Source organism: Ciconia boyciana, chromosome 7, assembly GCF_034638445.1.
Source record: "Ciconia boyciana chromosome 7, ASM3463844v1, whole genome shotgun sequence".
Lineage (NCBI taxonomy): Eukaryota > Metazoa > Chordata > Aves > Ciconiiformes > Ciconiidae > Ciconia > Ciconia boyciana.
Genome location: NC_132940.1, coordinates 18,283,057 through 18,295,456, shown reverse-complemented (window position 1 = coordinate 18,295,456; position 12,400 = coordinate 18,283,057). Strand labels below are relative to the sequence as shown.

The window sequence follows — 12,400 nt, the reverse complement described above, 5'->3', positions numbered from 1 at the left end:
AACCATGAATGAGGAAGGAGACAGGCAATTAAATTACAAGGCAAACAGTATAAAAAAACTGAAGCATTTCAGTTTTGGAGGGTGGGTGCTTGTAGATCTTTTATCTAAAAAGAGATATTAAAAGAATTAAAGACTACTTTTTTTCCCCAGAAGGTTATGCAATATATTCTATTAAAATGGGTCTTATATAGGAATACCTGATGTGAAACTATACAGAGAATATAAAGATCAACAGAATTAGTAAGTTTTTCTTGCATTTTTCAATAATTAAGTAAGACTGTAAAAGTAATCTACCAATAACACTTTGAACAGAATGAAAGTTAAAAACATAGTACTAAGAAGTTTAGCATGCATCAAAAGCAGGTAGAAGCACATAAGTTTATCAACTTTGATGTTTTATCCCTCAAGCCTTTCATGAAGTCTCTGGTGTTTGAACACAAGGCAAGATGAGCCTGGCTGCTAACAGTTATTCACAAAAGCAACGGGCACTGCTGGCCTTTTCAGAAGTGTACTAAGGATCTGAACAACATTATTTAGATCTTTGTACCCAAACCATCTCTTTATAACTAGTAAATGCTTTCTTAGGGTCTACTGCATTTCCTGAGTCATGCACAAGGACAATATTGCTCACTAATTCATTGTGATAAAGTTTTAAAATGCTACACTGGAAGGGGGCATTCCAACAAGAGCATTCTGTGCTCATCCACTTTTCAATTCTACTACTAGATGAACTTCACAAATTTATGACCGCACAGATTTTTATATTTGGTCTATACACAGTTTCTATGCAATTTTCTTTCTGTCTCACTCTTCCTTTAAAAGCCACACTACTGTCAATACTGAAGCGGATTTTCATAAATCTCAGCTGATAGGGAACAGAATGCTTCATACCTACTAAAAACCCAATGGCTATCTATGAACCATACATTATTGTATTAATTCCCATTTCATGCTGCAGCAACTACCTTGCCTCACTAGTTCCAGCTGTTGTCCTGTGTCCCGTCCCCCGCCAGCCCCTTGTATCTCAAAGATCAAAAGCAAAAAATGCAAGAATACAGAGAATACTGTGCAGGCCACCATGGACACTTCAACACTTTTGCAGCACGTCACGGCGGCAGATAGTATGAATTGCTGACATCACCTGCCAGCATTTTCCTAAATTCTCACTGTAACCAACCCTTCTTCACAAGGATGATGCAGTCTTTTATCCTACTGCCCAAGCTTCTTAAGGCTTAGCGTTCACTTCATAAACACCTTCGATGGCTTGTGCACATTTATTAACTTTTTGCCAAGAAGAGTCTGTGCAATGTGAAATCACCAGGCTGGCAATATCTTCCAAGTCATTCCACAAAGCTGAAAAGGGGCTGTTTACTTTCACAACATTCCATCTTAAAATATCAAGCCTGGTATTTTTAAAAAATACATTCAAAATTAGTATTGACTCACTGCCATGCCACAGCAAATACTAATTAAAACCGTTAATTACAACCATTCTGTGAACACAATTTCAAATTGTCTTTAAAATGGCAGCTTCATTGTGGAAAAGCCTGAGACTTAACAAATCGTTGCCACAGTAAGAAATGTTTGATAACTTAGTCAGATAAAAGGCATAACAGAAAAACAGTTTTAAAAAATTAGATTTAAGTTAAAAATAAAACAAAACCAAACCAAAACTTTTAAGTACAATTGTTATCATTTTTTCTTCCCTTAGAATAAAAAGGTGTATTAACGCTGATGCCTACAGTGTAACTCAGAGAAAGTCACTGGAAGAGCTACTGAAATTTGCTTTTATACAGTGAAAAGCTATTAGGAAATATTACAGTGATAGAGAACGTATTTTAATGTAGTAATAACTGAAAGAGAAGAACTGGTACATGTTAAGTTAGTCTTTAGAGCATCATCAAATAGTCTGTGAAATACAGCGCTGCCCAGAAAACAATTTAAAACTCAAAGGGACTGGACCCTTTTTTGTGAATCAAAACAAATAGGTATACATAAGTAAAAACTCACCAGCTACAGATTTGCTCATTCCCAGAGCAATTTTTTTTTCAAGTGAAACGGGATACAGTTTATCTAAGCTAAGAGGAAAAACTGATTTCACAATAATGTATGGTACCTGCAACATCTTCTGGATCCGTTACAACAATGTGTGCATTTAACTCCTGTAACTTATGATGCAAGTCTTCTAACTTCTTATTCGATTTTTTCAAAATGTTGTCCACATATGCCAAGTTCTTTTTATCCGTTGTGACCTTCCTGAGGTTCTCTGCTCCCTCCTTGATTTTAAGTTCCTTCCTTATCTCCCGCTTGATTTGGTCCTTTATTTCATCCAGCTTCTGCTGTACCATTGTATCTGAAAAGTCCAACTTTTGGCCAGTGCTCACATTCTCGGAGGCTAGAAGACTTTTGGCATCCCCCTAGAAAGAAAAACAGTACTATAACTACCAGGAAACACTGCTTCTTGACAACGCATGCTGCACACAAATGACTAGGCTTTAGGCCTCTGTATATTAAACACTCACTTTGTAAGACCATTTACTAACCATGGGTCTACACTCATGTTGCCCTAAAGCAACGATCTCACAAGACATTACATGTTAACTGGAGTTACATTTTACAACAGATTTATTTTAAATTTAGTGACATCTTTACTATGCCTATTTTTAACACCAAGAGATTTAAATTTGTCATGGCTGCTTGCCTGTCAGTTATATGCCTCAGAGCTAATGACTCACATTTGTAATTTTCTAGATTTAATTGTGTGTTTCGATAGACCAAATGGATATAGGAAATAAGACTAACTTCTAACAATTATTATCTATGATGAATTTTTACACATTCATTAGAATAGACTCCTTTTAAAGATTGTAAAATAAGTTAAAAAAACCTTAGTGATGTTTGCAAATGTTTAAGGAAATACTGGCATCTTTATAAAGATTTGTCAAGATCTTACTGGAAAATGAATTTGCTAGATTTTTTTTTTTTTTAAATCCCTCAAGTAAAGCCTTTCACTTTAAAAAAAAAACCAAAATAAAATCTTACTTTCTTGTGCAGGCAAGCTAGGCTGAAATGAGGGGGAAAAAAAATGTTGCAGTGATAAATAGGAGTTGGTGCCGTAAGGGAGCAAGGGATAAAAAGTCTTCAGACCACCAGTACATATGAGGTCATGCTTGTGCCTAGTATATGTTTAAGTATCATTGAGAAGTAAGAGTACAAAGGGCATATTATAGAACCTACATCAATAAAGTAGAAATACAATTAATTACATACGTAATAACACTTCCTGTGTGTTTTATACATGGACCCTGAACAATGAGTAGACACTAGGTCCTACCCCTGAAGTCTTAGCTAGAGCTAAGTGAGTGAAGATCAAAGAAGGGTTCTCCTGAACTTAGAATCTGATCCAGTCGTAATTCAGGATTTATTTAGTAAATGTGTGGCCTGATTTGTATGTAACTACCCAAAATAACAAAATTCCAGTAAATTTTCTTAAACACAATGAAGGAATTGCCTAGACTTCTGAAATATTTGTGTGGACAGTAAGGTATTTGAAGGGATGATTAAAAATTCGAAAGTTTTGGGTGTAAAATTAGTTGTCATCACTATTTGCTGTTGGAAACACCAACAATACAGCAGAGGAAACAGTAAAAGAAATCATTCAGGAAGGAGTTCAAGAAGCACAGCATCGGGCTAATAAACTGTACGAACACCCCAGAACGTGTGTTCTCTAGGTAGAGTCCACAGTGTTTGTTTTCAAAGGAATTTGGGGAAATGAGGATCATGAAGGTTGTGCCTGGGTCATACACGTCAACAGCTAATGCTGGTCAAACTATTGCAATCTGTGCACATTCCAGTGATACTGCCTTCCATAAGCAAGATCCAATCTACTAGTCCTCAACTATAATTTTACAAGTTTACTAAATCATTGTTAAACCCCTCTTATTAAAACATTTCTACCCATAGCTGCCACTTTTTGTACAAAAAGTTAGCAACTCAAAGATTGTTAAATATTGAAAGTAGTTGGAATCACCATCTTGCCACAGAATTTGTCCATCAGTGAAAAAGACAACAAACAAGCAATTTAGAAGTGACAAACTGAGTAAGAAATGAAAGGTGAAAAAAATCATGCAAGTTTATACTTGAAGTGCACTTGTGATTCCTGTAAGTACATTTCTGTTAGTGCAGATTAAAATAAATAATTTATTATGCATATGTAGAAAGGCTATTAATAGTTGTACTGGCAAATACATGACATTGTTTCCATATATAGGCATATAAAAAGAATCAAATTTTTTTTTTTTTAAAGAGTAATCAATAGTGATGAGCAACCAGTACAAAGGTTCATATCCATAATGATGGAAACCAACCACCATGCATTGAGTGTTTTGTTTTGAGAAACAACTGAAACTGAAAAGAAATTCATACAGCAACTGTATAGCAAACAATTTATGTAATAAGTATATCCAAACTAGATTCAGATCTTTGATTTCCCTGACTGTCTAACACATAAAAATTTAGGATGTAAAAGAGCTTCAAGGTTAGTATACTACTAGTTAGCCTTTAAAAACAGAGATAAAAACAGTGTTTGTAAATAAAAATGTGTGTATTTTTAAACCATATTCCTTTGCACTTGTTCTGCAAACTTCCTAGAAATAAACTCATCATCTACCTCCTTCACAGCATGATATTACACTTTTCAAAGTTCACAGGAGAAAGACAAGTGGTAAATGTAAAACCAAACCAAACCAAACCAAACAACACCCAACAACCAACCCCAAAACCAAAAAAATCCCCTTTATTCTGTATTTCAATAGCACCTGAAGTATGCTAAAATTATGCCAAGAACTTCTCAAACAGAACAATGTAATTAAAATATAAATAATTCAGAAATATTCTTGACTAGGGTTTCCCAAAGAGACTTCAGTTAATTGTTTATCTATCGAACAATAAAGTATTTTGTTACAGGGGAGATTTTTATCCCTCTACAAGCCCTACATCCCACCTGTTAAAGGGATGTTATGTTCTTCCATAAACAGGTTTTTGGAGCCCTTGTTCCAGATATAGAGTCTCTAACAAGTCTTCAACTAAATTAAATCTCCATGATCATTAGTAATTTGCATTCCAAATATCCAATAATTAAGATAAAGTTCTCCTCAGCTTCAGCAGTCTCAGCAGCATCTTTGCCCCTGGATTTAAGGGTTTCAGGATTCAGAGTCTTCTTCAATCTGCTTCTGAGACAGCTAGGAGTTCAATAGTGTGGATGCTAACACGGGAAGCTGGTCACATTGCGTATGCATTTAAGCATTCATCTTTAATCACCCCAAAAGCCACAGATGATACTCCTTCTGTCTCTCTTGTCATCCAGAGTTGTTATACTTCCAGAGTTGTTATATATCAGAGTTAATTATACTTCTGAGCTGAAAGTATCCTGTCACTCAGTTACCTAGATGTGTCACCCAGCACAAAGGTCACCGTGAAATAAACCGTCTTCCAAGGAGGCAACCGTGCACTCAGTGACCCTGGAGGTTGCTCTGAAGGCTGAGCAAGAGCGTGTTCTGCAAAAGAAGTTGCTCTGCTCCTGCGCTGACACGTTTTGCTGCTGGGATGCAATGAAGGTTTGAGATAGATCCTCATGCCAGAGAGATGAACAGGCTCAGCAAGGTTCCATTTTAAAATGGAGAAAATACCAAGATGGACACAACTGGACAGAACGTCTAATAGTTGAGTAAGAGAAGTGAGGTAGGATTTTTTCTTTAAGAAAAGCACCTCCCAAAACACCAAACTCAAACTCTACTTTTAAACTGAGAAGTGACTTAAAACACAGGATATTCCAGCTTTATTTGATGACAACCTATTGCAAGTCTCTTGTTAGAGCTGAACATTCTTTCAAAAAATTCTTTTCCCCATTTGGACAAACTCCATCCCAGGCTGAGCCTCACATCCATTAGGACGTAGGTATTCTGTCTCCTCAACCTGAAAATTAAGTACATCAAAAGAAACAACGGTTGGAGGCGGCAGCCAGGTCCTTTCCTTTGCACTGCTCAAGCAGGCAGGGTGCAAAGACAGAAGAAATCATTCATGTTCTCTATGCCAAGAAACCATCGATGGATTTTGCACAGCCACTTCCTTCACTCTCCCTCCCAGAATCATTTAACAAAGTATCTTAAGAGTGGAAATGCTTTGAAGCAGATAATGACTAAACCACTCCTGCTGGCAAAACAGAGAACAGGCCTCACTGCTTTAAAATCTAAGACAAAAGAATGGGCGGCCAGTTATTGATTCTTAGTTTCTTTTTTAATTCTGGTAGCGTTTTGACTGCTGGTTAAAAGAGAGGAGCCAGTCTTTGTTGTGTGGTACCAGGACTGGACCACTCGGCACAGCATCCTTCTCTCCCTCGTGCCACAGCAGACTGCTGGTGACCTACTTCTTTGCCCTAGCAGTGCCAAAGGGCAGCAGGCACCGGTGCTGCTCCCAACAACCTGCTTCTGGGCTGTAGGGAAAGCAATTAGAGGCAGTGGTGCATACTTCTTTGCAATGGGAAAATACATGTTTATGAGCCAGACTGGAGATTTCTGAAACATTTCAGCATGTAAGGAAACCAAAGCTATGTTTACTACCATAAACTATCAAGGACCACAAATTAGATACTACTGCCTAAAAGAAAAAAAAAAAAAAAAGAAAAAAGGAACCCACATATATAGCTTTCCTACTGCAATGGCCTAATGACTCAACCTCACTTTGATTGCTGGCTCAAAGACTATCTATTTGCACAGATGAATTCAAGATGCCAGCCTTCAATCTCTGTACTCTTGGGAAGTGTTCTACGTATAGTTGCTGAAAATAATGGTTAGTGGTCTGAGCATGTCTTTTAATAATACACAAAGTCTATTCTGGCTGATGCGGTAAAAGAGAGTAGTAATGTTGTTTATGAAAACCCATGGGGGCCCCCGCACTTTTTCCTCAGGTCAATTCTGAGCCAACTAATCAGTGAAGCAGGTGCTTTGCCAAACTGCATTTACCACCCAAACTCTCATTTAAGAATAAAACATCTAAATTGCTGAACGATGGAAATGGTACTGCTGAATAGAAGAGAGTATCATGAAGCTGAACATATCCCAGAATCTGCTTCAGTTGTGTAAACTGAATGACTTCCTATTCAAAATGAGATTCTCAAATTGCCACCTCCTAGAAGAAAAAGATAACGCTAAAATCCTGGGCATTAATAACTCCCAAAGACTTGCTCCTAAGAGCACAGTACAGCTGCACTGTGTTATACCATGTATTCACCATAGAGAATATTGAATAGGGCAAGAATGCACATTGCTGACTTCTGGTAAGAATTGTTATAGAAAGGTAAGTGGAGCTTTAAACTACAGCATGCTTAACAGCTGATAAGTACTCATGCACAATATTATTTACACTTCACATTGACTTGCTACTAGCACACACTCAACCTGCCTTCAGGAGGGGGGGGGGGGGGGGGAAGAAGAAAAGACCATATCAAAACTCACAGTAAAACTGTGTATATTTTTTCCTAAAACTATTAGCATTTTTATATGCTCTTGAATTTTAGTAACCATTTCAACAGACAATCACAGACAATTAAACAATAAGAAAACCTGTTTGACAAGTATAATAAAAAATGCTTGTCTATTTAATACAAGCATACTCATTTCAAATATAAAAATAGGATTTTCATCTTATGTATGATTTAAAAAAAACCCCATAATCCAGAAAGACTGAATGTTTATTAATTTTTCATTTCATTTTGAAGAGCTGGAAGTACAGATTTGGAACTATTAGGTCTCAGTATAATTTTCTGAATAATCAGGGGAGGGTGGAGAAGAAAGAAAGAAAGAAAAAGTTGTTTTTCTGAGCGAACTGCCAAGGTCCCTGAAGCTCTCTATAGTAATTCCTAAAACTACAGTAGTCTTTGATTTTAAGAACAATGTTAATCAATTGCAAACTTCCCTTCCCCCCTGAAGTCATTCATAAAACCAGATGTGACGGCTTGTCTGGATTACTGGAACTACATGGACTATTTCCTCCTGCCCAGAAGCAAATGTGATTGTGGTCAAGATCTCAGCACTCACCCAATGTCAAGAACAAAAAAAAACCTTGGAGGCTTAATAGATTTTGGCATTAGTTTGCTGTGCTAACATGTCGCAAATCAGGATTTAAATTTAATCTAAGTCACAGTTCTCTGCTTTATAACAAGAGGCTGTTTCAGGCACAAATATCCGTAGTGCATTGCATTATATGTGGATGAATTCAAGTAGGACACTGATTAAACGGCCTTCAATTCCTGTGTGCAAACAGCGAGTGCCTGGCTGCATCTATAAGAGATGAAATAGCTTGGGAAAAAAAAAAAGTTCCTTAAAATAGGGATGTCCAACTTACAGTCCTCAATCACCTGGTCCCCTCTGCCCCTCTCTCACAGTTTCAGATGAACGCTTCAGCAGGAGTGTTTGCTTTTAATCACGTGATAGCTGCTGGGCTGCAGCACTCAGTCCTACAGCACCTGTATGAAAAGCTGTATGAAAAGCTGTATGGCCTGCCTCAGCCAGAACACCGCACCTAAACAGGTAATAAAATTCCCTGGGGATTCCTTGCTACCATCTAGGCTTCCAGGCACAAACAATCCCTGATTAGGCCAGTGTTTACTAACACAAAGAGCACGCTCCCCAAAAGGTGCTCCAACAGCAGCACAGACTTGCTTACAGAACTGGAAGTTGTGTCCGTGCAGTGCTGTGCCAATGCCGATTACAGAAAGGGGCATGAGAGAGAGATTCCTCGCCATGGAAGGGAAGGAAAACATTTTAAGAAATACTGCCTTCAGCTGCTTCTCATTGCAGCAGCTCCTGATGGTTTTATGCTAGGAGAAGGACCTGCAAGAGGGATTGCAAAGAAATATGACATTAAAAGAAAATCCCCACAATCTCCTTTCTCATGATCGCGAGGACTCAATAGAGGCTGTGGCACAGCACAGGCAGCGAGCACCTGAAGCTGAGATCAGCAGGTGGCTACAGTATCCAAGAAGCGTGACTAGATATTCTGTCAACAGGCCTGGTACAGACACTTTGGCGGTTTCCGAACTTTTATCTATAACTTCAAGTTCCTACTCCCAGCCGAAAAAATTCCAACGGAGCCCAGCACAGTGGAAACAAACCTTACCCTCTCTAGTTTCAGATGTGCAAAAGAAACAGCACAAATCCCCGTTACAATTAATGGGGCCTGCTGTCAGAACTTTTATGTATATGTGTCCAGGAACAAGATCAGCATATGAAATTATGCCTATAACAATGCCACTCCTCCATTCTCGATGAGACCTTGCTGTCTTAGTTTTAATTTAGCTTCTAATTTCTAAGTGCATGTGAAGTACCAATGATTATCAGTGGTGCTACAGTAACTGAGTTAGTATAACAAGATAAAGAAGCAGAATACATATTCAGAAGAAAATGGCATTTTACATAATTAATATGGTTTGAAGCAGACCACACACAGTAGTAGAAGATCTATTAAATGCCAAAATATAAACGAGCTACAGATACAGGGAAAAGATTTTATGCACTGTTAATACCATACTGCATGCTAGAAGTATCTCCAATAATGATGTATCACAGAACTGTGCCAAGAAGACTGAAGTAATTCCCCCGAAAATGCAGCCTCACCTAGATGCATGCAGTAGAAGCACTGAAATGATAATTTCTCATCTAATTCCTGTAACATTATCATAGGATGTATTCCTAATGTGATAAATACACACACCCCTGTTTAAAAGATGAGGAAAACCAGGTGGATTGACAGTTCAATAAATGAAAGGGAAGCAAGTTCAAAGAAGCACAATATATTTTAAGAAAATAAGTCCCTTAGTCACAGATTCTGAACCGGAGCTGTAGATCTAACATACTGGATGGGACAGTGAAAATGGACATGCACGTGTCATATCTCCTACTGCCAACACAGGAGTTCCGTGCACAAACTTGTTTTGCATTTTCCAAATTTGATCTGGAAAAGTCTTCTTTTGAGACATACTTTGGGGAAAAATTCTTAAGATCTCATTACACAAATAAAAATGTGAAGATGGTAAATAGCAGAGAAATTACTATTTTTGTGTGTTTGACAGTTTGAGGCTGCTTTGGAAAAGAAAAAAAAATACCTTAAATTTTAAAACTGGTAGCAAAAATAAGCATTGAAAGGGACTTAGGTTTTGGTGGGTTTTGGAGTTGTTTTGTTTGTTATTTTAAACACTTTCAAATAAACATGGAGTTATTGTTTTCTTCATGGGAACATCTGTAATTTTCTGTACCATGTAAATATATAAACAACTTCATCCTAATGGCCTAGAATTATTTCTTGAATATATACAGCATGTACTTTTAAAATAAAGTGTATACTTTAATATTCTTGCCAAATACTACACATGGGTATGCATGGTATCTGTTTCTTTTAGAAATTAATGCACTCATTTTGAATTACTGCTAGAGACTAAACCAAGTTTTTTTTGAGAGAAATTCTTATAACTAGACTTGTCTCAGTTTGACTTGATTGATTCCTCTGTAGTTACATTAAGCTCAAGCTTGGTGCAAGCAGTTGTTTTACTGCTCTGAAATGCTTGAAGTCCAACATAACTTACTGAAGAAACAAAACTATTTAAGATAAAGCTAAGGTCATGCAAATGTTGTGTTGAGAATTTGCCTCTAAGTACTAGTAATACAGAAACTAGTAATCTGTCCACAAGACAGAAACACTCTCCCCCTTCCCCAAATAAAATATAACTAGTAAGATATCTGTTGAAGTGTGTGTTAAAGCAAACACCTAAAATAAAGCATTTCTGCTGCTACAGAAAGTTAGTATAATTTTGTTTGATGTCACCCTGATAGAAATACTTTTATTGTTTTTTTCATATAAAATATTTACCTAATTTTGTCTAACATTTGGAGCAGAATAATATGACACATATAGCTCAAGATGTTGAAAAAAATAATACTACTATATTATCTAAGCTACAGGATATGATATTTAATTTGGTAGAAGAGATTTTCAAAGGTAAAAAGGTCATTCAACAGACATGAGTCACAACCCTTATGACTTTGATAACTCCTCCTCCAATACAACGTACACTGTACAAAGGTGATAGCTTGTTGGGAATGCATCCAAAAAATATACTCACCTTAACGTAAAGTTAACATTGCAACTATACATTTTCAACGGCTGTAATGTTAACATTAAGATAAACTTGTGTGGTTAAATTTCTGCTTGTGAAGAAGTTTTAATCACTACACAGAAATATCAAAATAAAACTCCAAGGAACCCAAACCCCAGATATTAATACTTTATGACAAACAGGTCCACTCCCATTTGTAACGTGCTTTTCTTCTATTATGATAAAAATGAATTAGATAATAGCTACTATTACCTAATTAAAAGGTATTATTATCTATCTCAGATAATGCAACACATTGACCATTCTGCTCATCCACAAATTACAGTATCAGCTATTGCCACATCTGTAAGCGGTGGTATGTAAGTGTTACACATTCTAACTAAACTACAAGAGAAGAATGCTGAAACTCCTTACCACAAGAACAAGTCAGTACAATTTGGGACTTCTCTGTTCTTTCAGTGCAGATTAAAAATCCTAAATCATTGAAATGACGTAAAAGAAATCCTCAGCTAGTAAACAGAAATTTCTCAATAACACATAGAAGTGTCAGGACACTGTTAAAGAACAATACACTAATTCCTTTAATCTGAAAAGCACATGTGTGATCCATGTATGAGAATCTCCATTTCTGGGATGAATAATTATGATTTGAAAAAAAAAATCTTTTTGTTTCTGGCAAGTCCAGCTTTCAGCACAGACAACTGATACGTTAGTCCATTTAACTTTACTATATTTTACAGGAGCTATTTTTAGCCATTGCAAAACTAATGGAAGAGCTGAGAGTCTACATTCCACTCTAATTAAGCCATCATCTTTAGCAGCCAACTATTTTGTACATTATAAATGCAGCAATACATATCAGAGATAATACTAACATCTGTTTTATGAGGCAACAGGCCAAGTGGCTAAATACTAGATCTTGGTGAAGGAACCAGATTTTTTTGCTTTCTAGGACTGTGCAACAGTGCTTTCACCACAGCTTATGGGTTCCCCAGCTTGGTAGCTGAATTTGTTATTACAGGAAAGTGATGTACGTTTGTATTTATACCAAGGAACTATGTCTTTATACTCTAGGATTGAGAACTCTTTCACAGTAGTTTTGCCTATTATACCTGAAGTTACTTAAGTTCACAACCTACACTCCAACCAGCTGGAAATGCTGCTCCTGTTTTCATCTCCAGCAGTAAAAGAAGGATAGAAAAGCCTCCTTAAATCCTTTTCTCATCTTTACAG

The 12,400-nt window shown here is 36.9% G+C and overlaps 1 protein-coding gene across 2 annotated transcripts in view; it reads right to left on the bottom strand.

The window, feature by feature from the left end:
- Positions 1-12,400, bottom strand: part of PKN2 (protein kinase N2) — a 60,110-nt gene that overhangs the window by 32,860 nt on the left and 14,850 nt on the right. For both annotated transcript variants that reach the window (XR_012043603.1, XM_072869065.1), the window contains exon 2: positions 2,117-2,417. Coding sequence is in view for 1 of the 2 variants with exons in the window: in XM_072869065.1 (XP_072725166.1) it covers positions 2,117-2,417 (301 nt within the window). In the remaining variant the exon portion in view is untranslated. The remainder of the gene's footprint in view (positions 1-2,116; positions 2,418-12,400) is intronic.